The following is a 26,716-nucleotide window of genomic DNA, read 5'->3' on the forward strand; positions in this document are numbered from 1 at the left end:
TCCGGCAGTCATATCTTGTTACAGGACTCCAGACAAACACTTGAGTGCATTTGGATCGCTTTCAAAACGCAATAAACGATATGATTTCGGCGTCAAATAATTGGGATATTTTTCCTCCAGTCTCATCGGCGAACGGTAAGAGGATACCAACGTTATTTTCAGCCCGATTGTCCATTTCCTTGTTTGCAATCAGTCTGATCAATATATCAACCCATACTAAATAAAGCCGTTACTGGCGATCAAGGAATTATAAACGACCCCCCCCTTCCTTCACGCATGATGAAGCATAATGTATACCAATCATATACATTTTAATTTTTTAATATAGCATGTATAGGAAAGAAACGGCAATCGATAATCTATCATATGCGTCAGGGCCTATAACTAGCGTTTTTGGAATTACAGCAGAAAAGCTTAAAAACATACTTATATGTTTTTCGTTTATAATTCCGTGACCGACGTTAAATGATTTATGTAGTATGGGTGATATATAGATCAGAGCAGTTTGTATCGAAAATGATAAAGAAAAACGCTGAAACTTACATCAGCTTCCTCGTAGCGTTGGGCGATGAGAGTGGAGCAAACAGATCCCAGTTATGTGATGTGGATCGATGCGATCCAGTTCCGGTTTGTATAATACTAATATACGCCCAAATCATGTGGATTATTGAGTTATGGCAACGGATCGATATCCACGGTGTGTGTATTGAGTCCAGGGACGATAAACGAGTGCCCGGACGGAATAGTGAGACGCACCGGGAACCCAAGAGATCGACTTCCGGTTGCAACTCGCCGATCAGCCACCAGGTGGCAGTATTGAAGCGTTGCAGAGTTGTGATGGCTCACACAGCATATGACAAGGCTCCGTGGATGAAATATGAATACCATGGCGAAAATATGAAATATGAACTTGAAACACGTCGTACGCCGTTATTGGCAGAATTCGCATGAACTTGAAACCCGTCGTATGACGTGATTGGCGGGAAAAGGGTTAAGAGGTGTGCGTGTTCAAGAGTTATCTAGGCCAGTGGTTCTCAAACTGTGGTACGCGTACCACTAGTGGTACTTGGGCGCCATGCTGGTGATACTCGGAGGGATCCCTGGAATCTCAAATTGTATTACTTAACGGCCCGCCCAGGCACGTTGGAACTTTAAATCAGTAGGGGGTGCAGCCTTTGAGATTTTTTTTTGCGCAGTGGATAAAAACAGAGTCGGGACACATTTCCAGTCTAGCCTGTACCCCCCAGACATGTTGCTGGCCCCGTCAAAACAGTATCCTATGAGCCTCTCCATGGGCAGGTCGAGGCGTAAAAGAATGTATTTTATACACAAAAACAGCGTCTCGGCTGTTGTGTCTGGGGCATTGTAAAAACCCCAAAAGAAGTTCTGAGCTTCCAAGTTGTCATCGGCGAACTGTATATTACACGAGAATTGTTCTTTTCCAGTGATATCAGTGGTTCCGTCAGCGGTCAAGCCAAAGAATGGGCTTTTGGATGCTTTGCCTCTAATTGTCGCTGAATATCATGGGCAAACAGCTGTAAGATTTCGTTTTGGATGTTGTTGGACATCCAGTTGTCTCTCTTTTGGAGCCAATTCTTCAACTCGGGATCAGACTTGGTGGGCACTCTTTCCATCATCAGCTGCCATAACACCCCATCCCTATTTGCATCACCCCTCAGTGGAAGCCCCTGGCGCCCGAGGAATCGTATGCAGCTGAACTGCATCTCTAGCATTTTCCTCGCTGTCATTTGTTTTTTGCAATCGTTTCGGAAAGCAGTGCATTAATTGGCTTACTTTTCAGCGCTGCAAATTGTTTACTCGCATCTGAATGAATGCGAGATTTCTCATGGTCCCGTAATTTCTCCATTGCTTTCCTCCAATAGGAAAAGCCTGTCTCCTTTACAAAGGCGCTCTCGCTCTTGGACACCAACCTTTTCACAATCGCTGACCTACACACCGCACACAATGCTGTCACGTTCAGCAATGTACTCTAGCCACTGCCACTCTTTGAACCAGGCCGCCTTACAGGAGCGAGTGAAGCTCTCCCCAGGGTATTTTCGGGCAGGAAATACATAAGTATCAAGTGGTCTGAATGACACATCATGATCTGCATTGATTTTAGTAGCACTAGCCTCACTAGATTGAAGAGGAGGAGAGGAAGGAATCGTAATAGTGGTGGCTATGCTGCTGCTGGCACAGATCGGGGGGGAACAGACTCAGTCTCTCTCTGACGTTTATCAGATTTAGTGGCGGGATGTTTAGAAAATAAATCTGATATTTTTCTTTTCTGCGAGTGAGACATTGTGCTAGCAAAGTCTGACTACTAGCTAAAATCGACTGACTGCGCAAGCCTATGATCTACACTGTAGTAGCTCAGTGGTTCGTGGGAAGGGCGGGAGACGGGAGTTGAAAACAATTAGTTGTTTCACCTGTCAATCTGTCTGTGACAGTCTGTCATCACTCGAAAATCTACTCTGCTGCAATCTTGTCGGTTTTACACGTATGATTGTGTACAGTAGTGTAATGAATGAATGAAAACTTTATTGAATTGGAGAATGGCTACAATACAGTACGGCTCAATACACACAATATTAAAATGGTGAAGTGCTTTGAGCAGGATAAACTTATTGTAGCAGGGTGGATTATCCCTACTTTATGAGAGTAGATGTACCCTGTCACCAGGTAGTGGGAATGCAGCAGATCTGAGTCCGGCTGAATCCCCGACTGTAGTGCAGGAGTATTAGTGGAGCTTTAGCAGAGGGAGTGGATGGGGCCTAGGATTTACTAACCTAGGGGTGGTGCGCTGGTCCTTCTTGCCCTCCAGGGCAACTCGCAGTAATTCCCCACACACCCACACTTCTCCTAATACTTCCCGCACCCTCCCACACCCGGTGGCAGTAGTGATAGATGATATACTTTCTCCCCAAAGCAGTACCTTTCCTTGCTGATGAGCAGAGACCTGTCCCAATGATGCATAGGCAGGGGGTGGGGAAAGGGTTAAACAATAAAATGCATTACCCGGGCAGAAAGGGGTTAAGACAACAGACACAGTAACAGACACACACAGTGCTCCCATTCAGTGTTCTTTACTGAAGAAATTATCCTATTATTAACACGAGGCACAATGACCAAAGCTCTTCCCGCTTACACGAGGCACAATGACCAAAGCTCTTCCCGCTTACACGAGGCACAATGACCAAAGCTCTTCCCGCTTACACGAGGCACAATGATTAAAGCTCTTCCCGCTTACGCAACACAACGATCAAAGCTCTTCCCGCTTACGCAACCCAATGAATAAAGCGCTTCCCGCTTACCCAACACAATGAATAAATCTCTTTCCACACCGGTCAATACACAGTAATGGAATACGTCCCTTTAAGGGTTGAAATGCTGGGCTATCACACAACACATTTAACCAAAAGACAGTGGGCCCACATTGAAAACAAAAGTCCTATCTAAGCCGGCAGTCACCCAAAATAACAAACGTCAGGGCGGTTTAGGGATGGGAATTGATAGGATTTTATCGATACGATTCCATTATCGATTCTGCTTATCGATTCGATTCTTTATCGATTCCTGCTCAATTTATAATTTAAATAAATAAATTGGAAATGCAACAGAACTAAGCTGGTTAGAATAACAACACGCAACTTGACATTTCTGATAGTCATTTATTGTTGAGCCCCCATGTCAGAAAAATACAAAAACTGTAAAAAATAAAACATTAACTATAGCCTACACTTAAATAAAATAATGTATTTGATTCTCTTAAAATGTATTTTTTTTTATTCTTAAACTAATTTAATCTATTGAATAACGATCCCTCCCTCCCTCCCTCCCCGGGCCCCTGTCCTGTAAGCGTGTATCCTTTCCGCAACGGAATTCGGTTTCCGGGTTCCTCCGATTGGCCGCGACCCCCACGTGACCTGCGTGAATATTAAAGGCAACCAACTTGTGTTCAGCTTTTCGTTCAGCGTTTCTCTGATTGGCCACGTGACCGCCCTAGCACACGCCCTTTTCCGCTGAGAGACGCGGCAGAAGCGCTGGTCGAACCAACGCGCTGGTCAAACCAGTTCAGACAGAGGTGTTTATTTATATTAATAAACATATCTACTAGAAACACTGGTGTTCTGTTGTGTGACTGAATTGATTGATTGATTGAAAACTTTATTAACAGATTGCAGAATGGGTACAATACAGTACAGCTCAATACACACAATTGTTAAGGGGATGCAGACCAGAGAAAGACTTTCGTCTTGTTTACATCAGGGTCCTCCATTTTCAATTCATCAGGACATATATGACATACATGACATAGAGTATATTCAGTACTGCTACATCTATACATTTGACATACCAGATTTGCAAATACAGTCCTTTTTTTTATACAGAAGGAGTCAAGAAAAGGGAGTATATACATTTGACGTAGAAACTGTACATTGGAGGAGGTTGGGTGGGGTTGTGTGGGGGGGGGTTGGGTACATTGGGATATTGTCAACCATACTGGGTAATTTACATTGGAGGTGGTTGGGGGGGGGGGGGGAACACTGTATAAACAAGCAAAACTGTACATTGAGGGGGGGGGGAAGACACTGTACAAACAAGCAAAATTGTACATTGGACTATTGCCAAAACCATACTAGGTAAATGACTGTACATTGGAGGGGGTTGGGTTAGGACATTTACAGGGGCCAGTTTTGAATTGCAGTCTCCCGTAGGTGTCCCTTGAGTGGTTTTGAAAGTGGGTAGTGATCCACATTCCTTTACAGCTTTGGGTAGGGCGTTCCACATTGCGAAACGTGTTTAGTCCTTTATTTGAGCCGAATCTGGGTTTAACATGATTTGTGGCGCTCCCTCTGGTGTTGTGATCGTGGTATTCACTGACCTTTGGGAAGTATTTTGACATGTACATGGGTACCTTGGTCGTGTAGTGTATCTTGTAGACCAGGCCCATTGCAAGTTGCTGTACTCTGTCGTCTACTCTAAGCCATCCTAGGTTGTCAAAGTGGGCAGGGGTGAGGTGGGTTCTAGGAGTAAGGTCAAGCAGTAGTCTGACCAGTTTGTTTTGAGATGTTTGTAATTTTGTTTTTAGCGCCTTTGAGGTGCTTTGGTACCATGAGGTGCAAGCATAGTCGTAGTACCCTTGAATGAGTGCTCCTGCCAGAGTCTTCAGGGTATTCTTGTTTACCAGAGAGGAGATCCGGTACAAGAATCGAGTTTGTTGGTTGACTTTTTTTATTACACTGGATGCCATTTTGTCACAGGAGAGATTAGCCTCTAGGATGGAACCCAGGTAGGTAATTTCATCTTTCCTTGTGACAATATTGTCACCCACTGTAACGGAGAAGTCGTCGGTCTTGCTGAGTTTGTTATTTGAACCGAAGAGAATGGACTCTGTTTTGCCCATGTGTAATGATAGTTTGTTATCAGCGAGCCATATGCAGATTTTGCCTAGTTCCGAGCCGAGGGTTTTTTCAACCTGTAACTTGTTCTTGTCAGAGACCAGCAGGGCTGAGTCGTCCGCAAACAGGAACAAGTTGCAGTCACAAGCTGACGACATGTCATTTGCATAAATTAGGAACAGTAGCGGTCCTAGTATGCTTCCTTGTGGAACACCACAGCTCACTGTGAGGGGGGGGGGATAGGGTACCGTTTACCTCCACCATCTGTTCCCTCCCCTCAAGGTAGGATTGCATCCAGCTCACTGATAGACTATCAAAACCAATTGCTTTTAGCTTGTCAATCAGAATGGAGTGATTGACAGTGTCGAAGGCCTTTTGTAGGTCCAGCATGACCATGCCGCAGTATTTGCCTGCGTCCACCTCTTGTTTGATGTGGTCATTCAAATAGAGAAGGCATGTGTCAGTGGAGTGGGATGTTCTGAAGCCAGATTGGAATTCGTAGATTAGATTTTTTTCCGCTAGGTACTTTTCGACCTGTTCGTAGACTATTTTTTTCATGACTTTCGAGATGGAGGTGAGAATAGAAACAGGGCGGTAGTTGCCTGGGTCTAATTTGCTGCCCTTTTTGTGCAGATGGGTCACCCTCGCAATTTTGAAGTCCTTGGGGACGTGTCCCTGTTTTATGGAGAGGTTTATTATGTGTGTGATGACTGGGGTGATGGCGGCTGCTGAGTCTCTGAGGAATTTGGAGGGGATGTTGTCATGGCCAGTGGCCTTGTTAGGTTGGAGGGCGCTCAGTTTATTGAGTACCTCATCTGTTGTTACCATTTCCAGCTTGAAGTCGTCCTTGCGGACCCCTAGGTTTTTGTAGTAAGCTACTATGTGTTCTACCCCATAAAGCCCTGAGTGGGAGGGTAGTTTGTTTACCAGTGTTGTGGCTATGTTTGTGAAGAAAATGTTTAAGTAATTGGCTACATCCAGCTTGTCTGTGATGAGCGTGTTGTCCGTTTTTATGTTTATGTTTGAGAATCTGGTTTTAAGTTTTTTACTGCATCCTAGTTGATTATTGAGTAATTTCCAAAGTTCACGTGGTTTGTTTTTGTTTTCCTCAGTTTTGTCATTGATGAAATTCTTTTTTGCAGTTTTGATCATGGAGTTTACGTCGTTTCTTAGTCTGTTTCTTTCTAGTTTGAGTTCAGTCACGTGGGCTTGGAATTCACTGCTCGTGCTTTTGGTAAGCTTTGACTGACTTTTTCGAAACTCAGAGCATTTTTTGTCTCTGGTTTTCATAGCGGCCAGTATTTCGGAGTGCATCCACGGCTCAGCGCGATTTTTTACCCTGGTGGTTCTTAGGGGGGCCATGTCGTTTAGTATTGTTGAAAATTTGGTTTTGAAACCAAGCCATGTTTCTTCAACCAGTGTATCATTGAGTTCATCTGACCAGTCCAGACTCTCCAGTTCAAGGTTAAAGGCCTCGCTAGAGTAGGTTTTGAGGTCTCTAGATGTGACTGTTTTGTGGCAGCCTGCCTTTTGTTTTAGCTTTTTGTGAGTACAGAATATCATATAATGATCACTTAACCCGCATGCTATAACCCCTTTATTGGAGATCTTGGACTTGTCGGAGGTCAGAATGAGGTCAATGGTAGTCTGAGTTGATTCACATACACGTGTGGGTTGGGTGATTAGCTGGCTGAGGCCGTGCAGATCACAAAGCCTACTGAATGACTTGAAGACGGGTGCATCTTTTCGTTGCATATCCGTGTTCCAGTCTCCAATAAGAATTTTGTCTACATCCTCAACTCCAGCTAAACACCCGTCAAGTGTATCATAAAAGCCACTATTATCTGGCGGCCTGTAGATTGAGCCAACCAGTAGGGATTTCGCCCTTTCGAATAGGATTTCCACCCATACAGTTTCAATTGATTTATGATTCAGGTCATTTCTGTTGATGAATTTGGTGTCTTTGTGTATGTACATACAGACGCCACCTCCATGTTTGTTCCTATCATTCCTGATTATTGAGTAGTTCTCAATCTCTATCTCTGGATCTTTTACAGAATCGTCAAGCTTAGTTTCTGAGAAGCACAGTATGTTTGCCTTACCATTTATGAATAATTGTTTGATTTCATCCAAATTTGTTTTTTAAGCTGTTAATGTTAATGTGGAAAATGTTCAGTCCATTGGCGTTGGTTATTTCATTGATGTTGGCAGGTTCGAAGTATTGTTCATTTGTGATCTGTTCCTCTGAGTGGGGCGGGGGGGCTTTGTTGTCGTGGGTGGGAAGGGGGGAGGGGGGGGTCGGGTCCCGCGCCGTGCTGGTACAACAAAGGACTCGTTCCACTTTGTTCCTGGATGTTTTCGCCGTTAGCTCTGCTGGCTAGCCGGCTATCGGGCGTTGAGATGTTTAAATCCCGCGTCGAGTTGGTCGTCATGGTTTCGACCCTCGGTTCACCTCCTCTCGTCTCTGTACTAAACTCTTCCACCACATGACCGACATTTGACATACAGTACACCTCCTATCTATGTTGGGATTATGTTTGGTCATGACAAAACAATAAAAATCGCTACTGTTAGTAACTGCCACCACCCACTTCAATGACAGAGCTCTCATATTTGCGAATGCATAAACTATATCTTAAATTATGGCGATGTGTCTAATATGGCTGTCGCGAAGTCATTGATAAGCGACAGCCATATTAGACACATAGCCATAATTTAAGATATAGTTTATGCATTCGCAAAATATGAGAGCGCTGTCATTGAAGGGCTTCCTACAACGGAGCGCTGCTGCTGCTGGAGCTGAACCGAGTCAAGCCGCAGGCGGCGCACGGAAGCCGGGGATAAACCACCGCGTCGCCCCGCTGGCGCTTCAGCAGCCTCCACGGGCGAAATAACATATAACGTTACAGCGTACAGTTCCACACTGATGTACAGTGAGTGTCTAATATGGCTGTCGCGAAGTCATTGATAAGCGACAGCCATATTAGACACATAGCCATAATTTAAGATATAGTTTATGCATTCGCAAAATATGAGAGCGCTGTCATTGAAGGGCTTCTACAACGGATATGTGGTTTATGACGTTAATTAATAATAAACACTGTTAGGACTATCTGACTCTTACTAATAAACACCGTTAGGACTATAAACACTGTGCGCGTGCGGACTATCTGACTCTTAATAATAAACACTGTTAGGACTATCGATTCACGCGTCACTACTGTAACTAGAAACTCTGCTGGGTGTCACTGTACATCAGTGTGGAACTGTACGCTGTAACGTTATATGTTATTTCGTCCGTGGAGGCTGCTGAAGCGCCAGCGGGGCGACACAGTGGTTTATCCCCGGCTTCCGTGCGCCGCTGCTGCGTCAAGCCACACAATTATGTCTGTATTTGATTATGGTGAAATTATGTACATGCATGCCTCTCCCTCTGAAAGCCCATCCACGCTGTGTATCATAGAGACATAGAGCACTGGGTTTTATCACTGGAGATATATTTCTCACTCACCATTGTATTTTGCGCCATCTGACAATATCATAATGATGTGTTTTCTATATTATATCCACAATCATTCATCTAAAAAATTGATGTACAGTGACGAGTGAATCTGGTAGTTGGTTGTTAAAAACGCGAAACATAATAATCAGTCAGCAGCGCTCCACTGCTACCGCAGCTGAACACAAGTTGGTTGGTACACAAGTTGGTTGCCCGCGCTGCCGCTTGCTCCTTGGATTTCATTTGGGACGGCTGCCGCTTGCCTGCGCGTGGGGGGTCGCGGCCAATCAGAGAAAAGCCGAACACAAGTTGGTTGCCTTTAATATTCACGCGACCCGCCCCCCCTATCCACCGCTCTGCCGTGCGCGGCAGAGCTCGCTTCCTCATTGTTTACATCAGGGTCCGGTCCCCCATTTTCAATTCATATAGAACGACTACGCAATAACAAATCATTAAAAAAATATATACCGTTAACTGGAATATGTTGTGCCTTTACACATATGTTGGATTATGTAATTGGTTTGTCATGACAAACAAATTAAAAAAAATCGCGATTTACCCGCTGGCTACAACAACACTCAGGGCCCTTTCTCACTCACGTTTGGAGATCGAATCACTGCTCCCGAGAACGTGGGGGGGAGTGTTCTCACTCACCCCTTTTGCGATGCGAAATGGCGCTGATTCGTTTCACCCCCCGCTGAACGGGATCAGTTGGAATAGGTGGTCTCGGATTCGGCCCCGGGAGAACGGGGGGCGTGGTTTTGCAAGCTTGTACCTAAACACGGGCGTGGGCAGATAACACCATAGCAACAACTGGAGAATACCCACAAAAACGATATTTATGGGCAATTTGAGAGTTCAGACCTCAACCAAAAACAAGTGGATGAAAAACATGAAGCCACGTTACAAACACACAGCACTTCCCTGGCTCGCATTAGGCCTGGCAATTTTTGTTAGCCATGCTATTTTCTATACATTAGTTTCTTGTTTGAATGCATTTATTTCTATTAGACCAGTGGTGCCCAACCAGTCGGCCGTGGTCGACCAGTAGATCAATGACATGTAATATAATTGCCACGAACGATGGGATAATGTTAGCTGCTGGACATGCTAAGCTAACTAGCTCCGTGTCCCAAATAGCTGCAGCTACCTGTTGTCAAGTTATTGTTATAAGGACCCCAGTCCAAGCTACAACAGTCTGCATTCCCTTAACAATTGTTTGTATTGAGCCGTATTGTATTGTACCCATTATGCAATATGTTAAATAAAGTTTACATCCATTCATTCTGCTAGCATTAACGATTGGTTGAGCACTGCCCCTGTTAGCTCAAAGCTCCTCTTTCAACTTAACAAGCATTAAACAAAATGGCCCAGTCATCTATTCACCTTTGTTTAATACACACAGCGTTGTCTCTAATGTTATCTAACTACTGATAGCTCCCGATATCATCAGTTTGGTGCTGGCTAACTAGCGTGAGCTAACGTTAGCTTCTAGCCACAATGCTATACGGTTATAATGGCATATTCCATTGACGTTAGCATGCAGCTAACAATGTAGCTACCGATCTTTTTTTAGACTAAACTATCCGCTCTTGGTGGTCACTTGTGTTGATGTTAGTTTTGTTTCATCAACAAATGACAGGCAGAACACAGTGAATGTATCTGTTTTGTATATTGCACTTTTATTCGCCTTGTTGACTTTCTTTGCAGGAAACGTGACAGGAACGTGACATCATCGCCTACGGCAAGCGTAAACGCTCAAAAGGCAAACCGTAAACAGAACCCGGAACGAAACAAGACTGCAGTGTGTATGCAAACTAGAGGGGGGAGAGGGAGTTCGAATCAGATCTCGGAACGGGCCAGAACGGAACGGAATAGAAACGAATAGGGTGAGTGAGAAAGGGCCCTCAGTGACTGCATGTAGTCAGAGCCAGAGCTCAGCGATCACTGTGTGTTGTTGTAGCCAGCGGGTAAATAGAATTTTTTTTTATTTGTTTGTCATGACAAACCAATTACATAATCCAACATATGTGTAAAGGCACAACATATTCCAGTTAACGGTATATTTTTTTAATGATTTGTTACGGCGTAGTCGTTCTATATGAATTGAAAATGGGGGACCCTGATGTAAACAAGACAAACGTCTTTCTCTGGTCTGCATCCCCTTAACAATTGTGTGTATTGAGCCGTACTGTATTGTACCCATTCTGCAATCTGTTAAATAAAGTTTTCATTCATTCATTCATTCAGTCAATACTTCCATGCGTATAAATTGAGGAAGCGAGCGAGTCCGCGGCAGCGGCAGAGCGGTGGGGCTCGCTCTGCCGCGCGCGGCAGCGCCAGAGCGGTGGATAGGGGGGCGGGTCACGTGGGGGTCGCGGCCAATCAGAGGAACCCGGAAACCGAATTCCGTTGCGGAAAGGATACACGCGTCCTGTAAGGTATTGGCTTGTGTTGCTACACGGACACGTTTGTATGTTGCACGGTACTGCCTGGCTTACCTATATATCGACTAGTAACAAACACTGTCTCTTATTATATGTGAACTAAAGAGTACAAGGTTTACACAACAGCCCCCACCCGCTTTTTTATTGTATTTGTACCTGTACTATCAGCTGTCAGCTGTTTATCTCTCTCTGTGAGCTTGATTAACTAGCGCTATCTCACGTTAGATAGCGCTAGCTCCGCGGCTAATCTTAGGTTATCCTGAACTAAATCAATGACTAGGTTCTAAAGCATTAGAGTAGTTTTCACTGCACATAGAAGCAGCCAAACAGCGGGAGCATTTCGGGAGTATATGACCAAAACCCAGGCAATTTCGAGGCTTTAAGGAATCAAATAGTCTGCCATGGCTACATGCGTGGCGCTAACATTATGCACAACTAAAACCTGGCAGCGATAAGGGAATCGATAGTCACGGAGGCACGCAATTCCAGGAATCAGATAATTAGGAACCCCAATGGGAACCGGTTTTCGATTCCCATCCCTACCCCTAACCAATGGTACACGGGCCAGTTCAAAGTACTGATTCTCTTCGCCCCTAAAAGGGCACGTGCCGCACGAAGAGAATGTTTACCCCAGGCTCCAGCACTCGGAGTGCTCACTGTAACTGGCTCGTGTGTACTTAACCCAGGCGGGCCTGCTCCCGCAACGAATGTCCGCGTTGCGAGATGGCCGTCGACCAGTCCCGTGTTTGTCAGCTGTGACAGGCAGGGGCAGGCTGGGTTGACGTTAGGCAAGTGACAGCTGGAGGTGGGTGTAGTCCGGCGACGTCCGTTTGGGGAGTCCGCTGCTGCGACATGCGGGCTAAACTGTGGCCCTAGGCCTAACTGAAGCTAAGCTGTGGATCGAAACGATCCCCTGTCCTGTCGCCTATACTATAACTAAAACGCAACGTGTGCAATATCTACCACACTCTTCGGCAGTAACACGTCTGCTTCTCGGTTCACAAGGTCTCTTTAGCATTAACTGGAAGCTAAGCTATCGCATACGACGTTACTAACCCGCCCTGTGACGGGGGTCTTATCTCGCGTGTCCTTAGTGTTTAGAGCTCCGCTCTACGCGTCCGCTCGCTTCCGTGTCCAAACGACGAAGAGGGTGTTCCGCTGTCTGAGTTCTGCCTTCAGCCCTCTCTTCCTCTTCTGTCATCTGTGCTGCCCAACGTCACACCAGCTCCCCCTGGCGGCAGTCCAGTGCACGCTCCACTATTCTCCACTTGCACAATCTGAATGTAGCCACTTCCGGCTGACTTCCGGTTGCCAATGGCACTTCCTGTCCCATCCAAATACATTGGTTTTAGCTACTTTTCTCCCCTTATTTAAACAACTTTGTCGTCACAGAGAGGCAATGAAACGTTTGTATTATTATAGTATAGAATGTATTTAATAAGCAAACGTTTGTCAGCAGGGTTTTTGGGCTGTATTTCATGTAAAAAGGTTTACTGTTAGTTTCCTTGCTCAGCCAGCATTAGCTGGCAGAAGCTAGTGGTTAAACAGGCCGGATTAGCTTTGAGCTAACTATCTTTCCCGACCCATGTATTCATTCCATTCTAAACATAACGTTAGTTTACAAAACATGACCCGTCTATATAACGTTGAGGAACAAATTATATAGACGGGTAATGTTTTGAACAACTAACGTTACGTTTAGAATGGACTGCATCGGCAAAGATCCGTTAGCTCAAAGCTATTACGGCCAGTTTATCAACTTCCTGTCATTTAGAAATATGATTTTATAGTGAAAATCATTACCAAAACGTCCGGAAAAACCTAACGGGAGCATTATAGACCGTCATACAAATGTACAAATGCTATAAGGTGGCAAGAAATGCACTATAAACAATACTTTGCGGCGTCGTTTCTTGCGCTAGCCTCTGTTGTTAGCCAGCATTAGCCTTAATAGCTTTGAGCTAACTATCTTTGCCGATGCATAAAGTATTGTTTATAGTGCATTTCTTGCCACCTTATAGCATTTGTACATTTGTATGACGGTCTATAATGCTCCCGTGAGGTTTTTCCGGACGTTTTGGTAATGATTTTCACTATAAAATCATATTTCTAAATGACAGGAAGTTGATAAACTGGCCGGAATAGCTTTGAGCTAACTATCTTTCCCGACCCATGTATTCATTCCATTCTAAACGTAACGTTAGTTGTTCAAAACATTACCTGTCTATATAATTTGTTCCTCAACGTTATATAGACAGGTCATGTTTTGTAAACTAACGTTATGTTTAGAATGGAATGAATACATGGGTCGGGAAAGATAGTTAGCTCAAAGCTAATCCGGCCTGTTTAACCACTAGCTTCTGCCAGCTAATGCTGGCTGAGCAAGGAAACTAACAGTAAACCTTTTTACATGAAATACAGCCCAAAAACCCTGCTGACAAACGTTTTTGCTTATTAAATACATTCTATACTATAATAATACAAACGTTTCATTGCCTCTCTGTGACGACAAAGTTGTTTAAATAAGGGGAGAAAAGTAGCTAAAACCAATGTATTTGGATGGGACAGGAAGTGCCATTGGCAACCGGAAGTCAGCCGGAAGTGGCTACATTCAGATTGTGCAAGTGGAGAATTAACTGTCAATGTTAGAAAGGGGAGTTTACACAACGTTATCCTGAACACAGTAGAGTACAAGGAATTAGGTTAGACACATTGAATTATTGTTGAACATATTCAGGTGTCTACATTATAATATACAGTATTAGTTAGTTATACAGTTACAGTATATAATATACAAATATATAAATACCGTCATAAAATAATGCCTGGGCCTGCCAGCACCGTCAAACATGAATTATTCATAAAAGTTCAAGTTGCAATTTCTTTCTTCACCTCAGGGTGGCAGCACCTTCTCTAGCAATAGCTGTCTCCACGTGACCCCCATATATTATGTCCAGAATGCTGGCAAGGAATGCTGCACGCCAACCGTATACTGCGCATGTAATACTGGAATACAACTCAGCGAGGACACAGGCCATGTATCCTGCAATAATAGCGAATGCACCTAAAAAAATAAAAGTTGATGAAGAGGGCCGCCGCTTCCAGGAGCGGTAGATATTACTTATTAGAATGTTTTTTTACAGAAGCAAGTGTGTGGTGTGCCTAATTTGCGAACAGAGCGTTGCCGTTCAAAGGAAAACTGCACCAAAGCAAGCTATGAAGTGGCGATGTTAATGCAAAACAGCGCAACCCTTTTACAGAAGGCGAGTTTATTGAAGACTGATGAAGGCAGTGGATAGCATTTTCCCCGAAAAGAAGCAAGAGTTTGCTAATATGCGTCTTGCTCGAAACACCGTGGCCAGGAGAGTTGAATAATTATCAGCGGACATTAACCCTTTATTCGCCAATGACGTGTTACCACGTCATTCTCCACCATGCGTAATCTGCCAATGACGCCGTAAGGCGTCTTTGAGATCAATATTTCAAAAATCTGTCATGTCAATCATATTTCACCCACGGAGACTTGAGATCTCCTGTTGATCTCCTCTCAACTCTCCAATGGTTCAAGAGCGCCATCTGGTGGCGGATCGGCCAAACCGGAAATGAGCGGCAGGAAGTGGTGCTCATCCATATTCGGTCCGGCCACTCGCTATCGCTCGCGGGACTCGAGCTCGACACACTGGATAGCGATCATTTGCCAATAACTCAATAAACAACATGATTTGGACGTATATATTATTATACAACCTGGAAATGGATCGAATATATCAACATCCCATAATCGCGAACTTTCTGCTCCACGCTGACCACCCAACGGTCAGAGGAAGCTGCGGTAAGTTTCAGCGTGTTTGCTTATTATGATCCATATAAACTGCTGTGATCTATGTATCGCCCATACTACATAAATGATTTAACGTCGGCCACGGACTTATAAACCCCCCCCCTCCGGTCACCAGCAGATGATGAGGCATGACGTTTAGGACCTTGTACAATTGAAATTTTTAATCTGACGTCAATCGGTATCAAACTACATTTGATGATGTAATATATGTATTTATGGCTATAAATCACGTTCTGCAGAATGCTGCAGAAAACGATAAAAACATATTTATACTTTAGACCGTATTTTAGTATGAATATGTGAATGAAAAAGTAGAACGTTGCTACATCCTAAACGATAGATACTTGACGTTGAATGGGCCATAGTAATGTCAATTTATTTAGCAATACAATTTAAAAAGTTATAGCCCTGCAAAGAAGGGGAACATCTCCATAGACTTACAGTACTGGCAGACAGTGGATTAAGATCAGAATAATCCCTGGCAGATAAAGGGTTAAAGACAAGTGGGACAACTGTTTTGGATTAAAATCAGCAGAATTGTTACCGATGGCAGCTATGCTGGTGATCAAAGGGGATTAGCTGCTTTTCTCATCTCTATTCTCCGTGGACCCCGACACTGTCCCGCATCAACTGCATTGAGATGCAATGCGACGATGAGTTGCGAGGCCGACAGCAGCATCTCTCACTTTTGAACTTTTACCGACAGCTGGATAAAAGGTAAATACCCAGAAATGCATACATTTGCAAAGATAATGCTGAGCTTGTTTGGCTCTACATATAATCTGTGAGCAGACATTCTCTGTTATGAACTTGAACAAGAGTCGCGTGAGGTCCAGACTGACTCCCACCTGCTCGATATTTTACGCATCTCAACTAGGGGTGCACCAAACTTAACTTTTTGACTTACCAGCCATCTGGCTGCTAGATTTTTAAAAGTACCAGCCGGGCAGATGTTTTACTAGCCAAAAATTATAAATAGCTTTTTAGTATATCGCCATGTGTTATTATTACATATAATACTCTCATATGCTATTTTCAATTAATATCATAAACAACATAAGGAATATTAGCATAATTTTGAGTGGACTGAAGGAATGAGTCAGCGTTAATAGTTTTAAATGCAAATAATTTATTGAAACATAGAAGTGGGGTCGGGACACACACACACTGTGTTTCAACTCACCACCCCCGCATCATATTGTAGTCTGTCTTCAAACTTCCACTCCTCTCAAGTTTATATTTGAATATCAACATTATCTGTCCATCCTCAGTAATCCTCAGTTTACTATAATATACTCCTGTCCTGAGTCCTGACTAGTGACTCCGTCGTCTTTCCAAACGCACGCACACACACACACACACACACACAGGGAAGGGGAGAATGCCCCCCCCCCCCCCCCCCCCCATTTCCCTTTCCTCAGTGCTGTTCACTGTGGCTCTGCCTCGTCTGATCATCAGGATTAGCTTGTTAGCTGACGTTAACGTTGTAGTGATTGGTACATAAACGTTAATTTCGGGCGATGTGGGCATAAAGGAATGGCGACGGTGCAAAGCATGTAGCTGCATTGGACTCGTGAGAAGGAAAAAAACATCACAGACTTATTTCGCGTCTGTAGGCGCACTGCTGTGTTAACGCTGCTCTGTTTACAACGCTGCTCTGTTTTCAAGAAACAACACTGAGTGGGCGGATATCATATGACTTGCGGAGTTGCTAAGGGTTTTTCAAAATAAGAGTATGATATGAACCTGAACGTTGCTAGCTGCCGGAGCCCAGATATTATGACTGGAGCTGCGCTTGGGGCGGCAATGAGACCCGCACAGGATTTTCAAAATAAGAGTATCGATATGAACTACACGCCAGCTGGCGGGCAGACTATTATTGTTAAGACGCCAGACGGTAAATCTACACGCATTTGGCGATGGGCGCCCAGTTATTTTGTTCCCAGACGGTGCACGATATTGATTTTTTGACCCCGATATAGATACCGTTAACTTTCTGCTCCTCAAGGTCGATACCGATACCATATATTTATTGTATTTTATATATAATTTTTGTATGTATATTCCTGTAGTTTTGACCTAACCAGATTTATCATGACATGAGCGTTACTACTATGAACAAAACAAAGCCAAGAGAACAGTTTTGACTCTTCAAATAAAGTGACTATATTTATTTTTCCAAATAAATATAATTTGAGTCCATCACAAAATTCACAATCCGTCAATGTCATTAACAATGTGTTTCCCTGAACAATGAGTGAACTAAAAACCAACAGGTATTGTGCTTTGTCAGCAGATAAAACATTTGACGCTATAGGAGAGGAGACTGTTGTGGTCTTGGTCCATGAAACAACTATTACTTGGCATTTATAGGACAGCACGCCTCAAAAAGAATTAAATAAACCAAACAAACATCACAGGTCCATATGTCCGTGGTGAAACTTACGTGCTGTGATTGCTGGCTGCTTTGTCACGTGTCTGGTGCGCCCAGCAATCACAGCGCTCCTACTGTAAAATGCGGAAGCAGCCATTTTAGCGAAGGCTAGCTCAATGATTTTTTTTACTCGTTTATAAAAATTATTTAAAATGTTTATTAGCAACGCCAAGCTTTCAAACTCCGCCGCGCGTGTGTGTGTGTGTGTGTGTGTGAAACCCTAATGGAACGCTGGGTACCTTTGAAATTTATATCTGATATATTTTGGACCCACCGCTAGCTTTTAAGCAGTGCTTGGTGGTGCAAATTAACCTGGCTACTACGGAGCAATAAGTGACTGCGTATTCAACCAAGGGTTGCATCACAGTCACGAAAGGGGCTAGATTTGCAGCAGCTTTAGCTGCTTGCGCGTCGTCGTAGGCTTTTAACACACCATCGTAGCGGTGGTGATGTTGCAGGTGACTTATTATGTTGGATGTGTTATAGCTTGTTGCCCTTTTCCCTCCTCATGGAACTTCTGCATTACATTTGTTACAAATAGCAAGCAAACTGTTTTCCTCTGAAACTTTGAAAAAGTCCCACACTACTGACACCATCTTTGTTTACTATCCGCGCTGCTTCTGAAAGTTACATGACTACGTCACAGCCAGGCATGAGAAAGGGAGCGCTGGATTTGTGAAAAACTCCCTCTTCCTAAACCACACTCTATCAGTCGTACCACAGTACTGGCAGCACGGGAGGAGCCTACAGTAAAAACAAACGCCCTTCATCCCAATCCAACCACACTGCATTTTTTTAACCAAAAAATATATTATATATTATCGGAGCTATCAATAATTTTATCGGGTTTATCGGGATGACGTCATAATTGCTGATATCGGCCCGATAATTATCGACCCGACACGGCTCTCTAACCAGGCCGTGCATGTGTACTGCAGTCCAGATCTCAGTTTCACCACTCTCATTAGTTTCAGTAAGTTGCTTGTCTCTTGTCTTGCTCATGTGAAATTGATCATTTGTAGTTTCTGCGTGATATGAGTGAGTAAAATGAAGCCTACATGGGATGTTTCTCAGCTTCACAGAACTTTAAGGATCTCTATTTCTATTTGTACAATTCTCTCTTGGTGATGGGTGTCTAGATTGGTTTTGATAGTTTATCAGTGAGCTGGATGCAATCCTACCTGGAGGGGAGAGAACAGATGGTAGAGGTAAACGGTACTCTATCCCCCCCCCCTCACAGTGAGCTGTGGTGTTCCACAAGGAAGCATACTAGGACCGCTACTCTTCCTAATTTATGCAAATGACATGTCGTCAGCCTGTGACTGCAACTTGTTCCTGTTTGCGGACGACTCAGCCCTGCTGGTCTCTGACAAGAACAAGTTGCAGGTTGAAAAAACCCTCAGCTCGGAACTAGGCTAAATCTGCATATGGCTCGCTGATAACAAACTATCATTACACATGGGCAAAACAGAGTCCATTCTCTTCGGTTCAAATAACAAACTCAGCAAGACCGACGGCTTCTCAGTTACAGTGGGTGACAATATTGTCACAAGGAAAGACGAAATTACCTACCTGGGTTCCATCCTAGAGGCAAATCTTTCCTGTGACAAAATGGCATCCAATGTAATAAAAAAAGTCAACCAACTAACTAGATTCTTGTACCGGATCTCCTCTCTGGTAAACAAGAATACCCTGAAGACTCTGGCAGGAGCACTCATTCAAGGGTACTACGACTACTATGCGTGCACCTCATGGTACCAAAGAACCTCAAAGGCGCTTAAAACAAGATTACAAACATCACAAAACAAACTGGTCAGACTACTACTTGACCTTACCCCCAGAACCCACCTCACCCCTGCCCACTTTGACAACCTAGGATGGATTAGAGTAGACGACAGAGTACAGCAACTTGCAATGGGCCTGGTCTACAAGATACACTATACGACTAAGGTACCCATGTACATGTCAAAATACTTCCCAAAGGTCAGTGAATACCACAACCACTACACCAGAGGAAGCTCAACAAATCATGTTAAACCCAGATTCGGCTCAAACAAGGGACTAAACACGTTTCGCAATTATGCCACATCAATGTGGAACGCCCTACCCAAAGCTGTAAAGGAATGTGAATCCCTACCCACATTCAAAACCGCTCTTAAAAAGCACCTACGGGAGGCTGCAATTCGAAACTGGCCACCGTAAATGCCCAAAACCCCCACCACCTCCTAATAGACAGTCTCCTCCCCACCGCATGTATATATTCCCTCCCCGCCGTATGTATATTTCTCTCCTACCCACCCACCCCCTCCTAATGTACAGTCCCCTCCCCATCATATGTATATACTCTGTCAGGATCTAGGGGTAACAGTACTGTATATTTGAATACCGTTTATGTCACAAATGTATCAGTACTAAATACCTATATGTCCCTATGCCATAAATGTCATGTATGTTGTGTATGTCATAAATGTCTATATGAATTGAAAATGGGGGACCCTGATGTAAGCAAGACAAACGTCTTTCTCAGGTCTGCATCCCCTTAACAATTGTGTGTATTGAGCCGTACTGTATTGTACCCATTCTGCAATCTGTTAAATAAAGTTTTCATTCATTCATTAGACGTGGGTGAGATGAGAAAAACACTGATTGTTCAGTAAGAGACTTACACCTGGCATCTTGGCTACACTGTCATTTGAAAAAGAAAAAAGTATATCGTCATTGCACTGTAAATCTTGTAATCCAGTGGTTGTGGCTTTGTTGTGTTCAAACAGTATGTGACATTTTTACATTTAAGCTTTACATTGTTAGTACATTTGCTGAAATACAGTTGTTCTTCATTTTCTCACTTGCTATGTGAGAGTTATGTTTTCAATGCCCCTTGCATTGTATGAGAATTGTGTGGAAGAGTTTGCTAGTTCTAGTGCTACCCCTTTGTACATTGTGGCTGTGTCTGACAAAAGTTAACAATAAATAATGTTAGGAATAAATTTGCCTCCTGCGTGAACTAGCTGAATAGACTGTATTTTAACTTCGGTCATATGGTGGTACTTGGAGAGCCAGCTACGTTCTCAGGTGGTACTTTGTGTAAAAAGTTCGAGAACCACTGATCTAGGCTATCTCCTGTTCTTGTTCAGGAGTCTTGTGGCTTGTGGGAAAAAGCTGTCCCTGAACCTGCTGGTTCTTGTGCGAATGCTCAGGTACCGTTTGCCAGACGTTAGCAGAGTGAAAAGTTTGTGACTGGGGTCTCTGTGGTCTCTGAGAATGTTCCGGTATGAGATTGTAATGTGCAGGGTATGATATAAATGAGCTTGTAATGTGCAGGGTATGAGTGAGTGCATTTGCTTACTTTCTCTTCAAATCTCGGAAGTTCTGAAATATAAAGACATGATTTAAGGTCAGTTTATTATCCGAGAGAGAGAGATTAAGAAATGCAATTTAGGATTTTATGAAGCCCATTATGAATTGAAAATGGGGGACCCTGATGTAAACAAGATGAAAGTCTTTCTCTGGTCTGCATCCCCTTAACAATTGTGTGTATTGAGCCGTACTGTATTGTACCCATTCTGCAATCTGTTAATAAAATGTTCAATCAATCAAACTTAGTTCACACAAGCCTTGTTAAGTCTGGTTGAATCGAACACTGGATAATTTACCCGCTTATAAGCCTTTCATTATTATTATAATATATATTTTTTTAAACCAAATTATACCAAATGAATAACATGGAGACCAGAGCAGGACAGAGTATAGCATACTAACAGTAGCTTGATCAGTTATGGTGTAATTAGTTTTCCAGGAACATTACAGCACAAGGCAATTGAGATGAGTATTTTCACATACAGTATCCCTCCTAGCAAACATACACATAATAACACCATCTGATTGTACTAGGGCTGCCGCGGTATTGATTTTTTCCTTACCGCACAAATTTGCGAAGCTATTCAAACCGCAGCAATAACCGAAAAAATAAAATAAAAAAATAACGTTTGAATGCATTTTTTTTTTTTTTTTTAGTAGTCTATTCTTTATAGTATATAGCCTATAATGTCTATCTTTAGAGGATGACTTTGCAGCATGAATATTGTTTGGGATTCGGCAAGCACGCATTCGTTATTGAAAGTGAAACAGACAACATAGGCTACTGAACAGTGAACACTGTTTATTGACGCTTGCAGTGAGGTACAACGTGAGGCTCACTCGAGTGGACGGGTCTGTTGAGGAGCTGAGGCACGCGCCTCTCTCCCCTTCCCGTCGACCAAGAGTGAATACCTGTAGTCCCCAGGGCTCTGTCCCGACCGGTGTCCGGATCACCCCCGAAAGGATGGGTGAGCCACGGCCGGGGAAGACCGGGCGAGCCCGACTTAACGAGAACCATAAAACCTGAGCGCGGTGTGGCTCCGGCTCCTCGCGCGCCGCCGCGGTTCCCAACTCCCCTCTCCCGTGACGGGGAGAGGCGGGCCGCGGGGGGGATTCGAAGTCTCCCCTCTGGTCGTGCGCCGTTCACTCGGTGTCGCGGGCAGGGGTGGTAGCGCCGGGCGGTTACTCCCCCTGACCCTTTCTTCTTCTTATTATTATTATTAAAAACAGCGGTGATGCGGTATTCAGCTTAACTCTGCGGTGGGTGTGATGTAACAGCGATACCGCGGTAATGCGGTAACCGCGGCAGCTCTAGATTGTACACATGCATTTCTTCAGAGAGGTCAGAGTGCATGGTGCAGTGCAGCCCGTGGAACAGTTTTGCCGTTCCTTGCTCAAGGGCACGTTGGCAGAAATAGCGGGTACAAGCCTTTCCGCCACCTTGCTGTAGGACAGGGGTTCTCAAACTCTTTTATACCACGACCCCATTTTTTTTGGCGACCCCACACTTAATGTATTGCGTTATTTCAACGTGGAATTAAGGAATATCAAAATAAAAGCACACGTTGTTGAACTTGATCATGCATATTTATTAGAAAATGTAATTACAGCACTATGTTATCAATACACATTTATAAAACGAGGCGTATATATTTTTTTTCTTCTTTACTTGCCAATGCGCGAGCGACCCCACTGTCACCTACCCACGACCCCACTTTGGGTCGGGACCCGTAGTTTGAGAACCGCTGCTGTAGGAGACACAAGCTGCCACCACTTACCTTCACCAGTTGGAAATCCTCACTCCCCATGTCCCTCTTGAGGTTCTCGATGTGCTCAGTCAGGGTAGCAATGTCTTTGGACGTCCGGTCTATCAAGTCCTTCATGTCAGAAGTCTTCTCCTCTTCCTGATCGGCCAGGGCTTTCAGCCGCGTCGTCTCCTCAGTGACCAGCACGGCATGTAGCCTCTCAAACTCTGCCTTGATCTGCCGCTCGGCCTGCCCAGCCTGGTGCTACATAAGAGGAATGGAGGAGGACTTGGACTTAAGAGTACTTTATCATCCCACACAGCCAAGAAATTCATCTGTTGTTTCGCAGTTTCAGAGATTCTCTCTTGTATTAGACCTGTGCACTTTATTGTTTGTTTATTTCATGCATGTTGTTGGGTATCTTTGAGGGATGTCTGTGAATATGTTTCTCATTGTTTTCTTAAATACTTTGTTTTTAAAGCACATGCCAATAAACTTGATTCTTGAACCTCGAGATACCACATTAAAATAAAAAAAAACATAACATCGGACTATGAATATGTCAGATAAAATAACCATAAAAAGTAAGAGTGGATGTTTTGCAAAATAAGGAACCAACACCCGACTAAAGATAGGTCCCATATGATCTAAGTACAAAGGAGAAAATATATAAAAAGGTCTTCAAAATAGTTATTTTAAGTTACTATAGTAATTAGTCTAGTAGATAGAGAGGGGGAATCATGCACCCCCTGGAAATATACTTCTAACCAGACTTTCTAGATTGGAAAAAAGGTGAAAAAAAGCATAGGCTATGACTATTAACAAGTTGTCAGAGTGTCCGATGTATCATTTATATGCAAATTAAAGACGCGATTATCAAAAAAATCGCAAAGAAATCAGTTTAATATATCTCAGCCAATATTGCAGATAAGTGAACAAATTAGGTGTCTAGACCCATGTTTCGAGGGTCAAATATCACAATAGCACTATTCCTAGAGTTCCTACATGTTTCTATGCAAGTAGCCTATGCAAATCTGTGCTGTCAATACAAAATAATCACATTTTACCAATTAGTTGAGTAGGAAAACAGATACTATCATGCACCCCCTGGAAATATACATATATATATATTTTTTTATTATCTTTTTCACCCTTCTTTTTCTGTTTTTCTCCCATCCCAATGTTAGTCGTTATGCCAATTCCACACTCCCCTTCCTGGTCGTTGCGCACTCTATCCCCTACCGTCGGTCTGAGAGGGCGGAGACTATCACATGCTTCCTCCGACATGTGTAGCCAGCCCACCGCTTCTTTTCACCTGGCAGCGCGGACTCTCACTGGGAGAGTGTAACGTGTGGAAGGTCACACTACCTCTCCCAGATCCTTCCCTTGCTGTGCAGGCGCCCCGACCGAACTGTAGGAGTCGCTGTTTACAACGACCAGGACCCACCCACGTCGGCTTCCCACCCGCTAACACTGCCTATTGTGTTAGTGTGGACGGCCGGCCAAGCCAGAGGCACCACAGCCGGATTCGATCCCACTGGCTCTGTGGTGGTAGACAGACGCTTAGTCTGCTGCGCTACCCGGCCGCCCGGAAATATATTGTTAACCAGTGTTTCTAGATTGGAAAAAATTTGTAGAAAATGATAGGCTATGTTGAGTATCCCATGTATCATTTATATGCAAATTAATGACGCCATCATCAAAAAAATTATGTCGCTATTTCAGCCAATATTGCAAATAACTGAACAAGTAGGTTGTCTAGACCCATATTTTGAGGGTTAAAAATCATAATAAAACTATTCCCAGAATGATCACCTGTTTGTGGCGAGCTAGTATGCAAATTAGTGGCACCTTTACAAAGAATAAAGCATTTTTGTGTTGCGTGTTGTCATGTTTGTTTATGGGTTTGTTTAAAAAATAATAAAATATAAATACAAAAAAAAAGAATAAAGCATTTTTATCAATAAAGACGGATCATATTGTCGATGACTGAACAAAAAAATATGTGGACTCATGTTTTGAGGGTTAAAGATAGTAATACAATTTCTGAAGTGGTCACATATATCTCTGGCATGCTTATATACAAGAGTGCTGCTTTCAATGCCATTTCTTACGTAGGTCTACATGTATGTAATACGGTAAATACGTCCTCTGTTCTGGATATCTTCTTTGTTGACACAACATTCAAGTATTTTTTTCTATTTGTATTTTGTGCCCTAAACTACTAATCATCACTAAAACAATTGGCAAAGTCTATCTCTTCGATCTCCATCTCTTCCTCCAGCTCATCACACACGTACACTCAATCCTCCTCATCCATGTTATTTTTTGCGTAATTGTTTTAGTGATGATGATGATGATGATGATTAGTTGTTTAGGGCAAAAAATACAAATAGAAAAAAATACTTGAATGTTGTGTCAACAATGAAGATATCCCAGATTCCAGAACAGAGGACGTATTTACCGTATTACATACATGTAGACCTACGTAAGAAATGGCATTGAAAGCAGCACTCTTGTATCATGCCAGAAACAAATGTGACCACTTCAGAAATTGTATTACTATCTTTAACCCTCAAAACATGAGTCCACATATTTTTTTGTTCAGTCATCGACAATATGATCCGTCTTTATTGATAAAAATGCTTTATTCTTTGTAAAGGTGCCACTAATTTGCATACTAGCTCGCCACAAACAGGTGATCATTCTGGGAATAGTTTTATTATGATTTTTGACCCTCAAAATATGAGTCTACCTACTTGTTCAGTTATTTGGAATATTGGCTGAAATAGCAACATACATTTTTTGATGATGGCGTCATTCATTTGCATATAAATGATACATGGGACACCGACAGATTTTAACATAGCCTATAATTTTTTTTTCCAATCTAGAAACACTGGTTAACAATATATTTTTCCTACTCAACTAATTGGTAAAAATGTGATTATTTTGTATTGACGGCACAGATTTGCATAGGCTACTTACATAGAAACATGTGATCACTCTAGGGATAGTGTTATTGTGATCTTTGACCCTCGAAACATGGGTCTAGACACCTCATTTGTTCAGTTCTCTGCAATATTAGCTGAGATATATATTAAACTGATTTCTTTGCGATTTTTTGATAATCGCATCCTTAATTCGCATATAAATGACACATGGGACACTGACAACTTGTTAACATAGCCTTTCACCTTTTTTCCAATCTAGAAAGTCTGGTTAGAACGTATATTTCCCGGGGGTGCACGATACCCCCCTCTATCTACTAGACTAAATGTTTCTTAAGCTAGGGTAGTGGTCCGTATCGAATATCCATTAATTTGTGCTAACCTAGGCTAGCTTGCAGCCGGATAGCTTTCTACTGAACGCACAGAGAGGAAATTGGTATCTTGTCTGTTACTGGAGAAGACAGTAAGTTGCATTTCCCATAATGTTGGTCTGCCTCTTTAAAAGGAAACGCCTTTCCAGCACATTCATTGACAAGCCTTCTTCCACCTGCCGCCCTTAACAGGTCTTGCAGGTCATAGGAATATCAAGGAGTGCCTGGTGCTGCACAGTCAATGTAGGCCCAATTAAGTGCTTTGCAAATGGCCCCAGTGATAATGAAATCGCCATGCTCTGCTAGACTATGGATAAAGAATATCAATAATGTGAACATATGAATTGAAAATGGGGGACCCTGATGTAAACAAGACAAACGTCTTTCTCTGGTCTGCATCCCCTTAACAATTGTGTGTATTGAGCCATACTGTATTGTACCCATTCTGCAATCTGTTAAATAAAGTTTTCATTCATTCATTCATTCAACCATCAGTGATTATTACCTTGATGAATTCCACAGTGTTGCAGAATTTATTTTTTATTTTCTTGTATACTTGCAGTTTCTTCTCAAAAATCTTGACTTTAAAGGCCAGCTCACCCTGCAGTAGTGTCAAAAGAGGAACACGGAGTGACCTAAAGCATACAATATTTAATATAATATTTGACA

General features: G+C 43.1%; 1 protein-coding gene across 3 annotated transcripts in view; it reads right to left on the reverse strand.

The window, feature by feature from the left end:
• Nucleotides 1-26,716, reverse strand: part of trim35-28 (tripartite motif containing 35-28) — a 34,219-nt gene that overhangs the window by 4,816 nt on the left and 2,687 nt on the right. For 2 of the 3 annotated variants that reach the window (XM_084336411.1, XM_084336410.1), the window contains exons 3-5: nucleotides 26,553-26,648; nucleotides 22,759-22,989; nucleotides 20,970-20,992 (exon numbers count right to left, since the gene is read on the reverse strand). In XM_084336411.1, the coding sequence (XP_084192537.1) occupies nucleotides 20,970-20,992; nucleotides 22,759-22,989; nucleotides 26,553-26,648 (350 nt within the window). The remainder of the gene's footprint in view (nucleotides 1-20,969; nucleotides 20,993-22,758; nucleotides 22,990-26,552; nucleotides 26,649-26,716) is intronic. The other variant, XM_084336412.1, reaches the window with a different exon arrangement.

The sequence above is a fragment of the Notolepis coatsorum genome (assembly GCF_963971535.1).
Source record: "Notolepis coatsorum genome assembly, chromosome: 19".
Lineage (NCBI taxonomy): Eukaryota > Metazoa > Chordata > Actinopteri > Aulopiformes > Paralepididae > Notolepis > Notolepis coatsorum.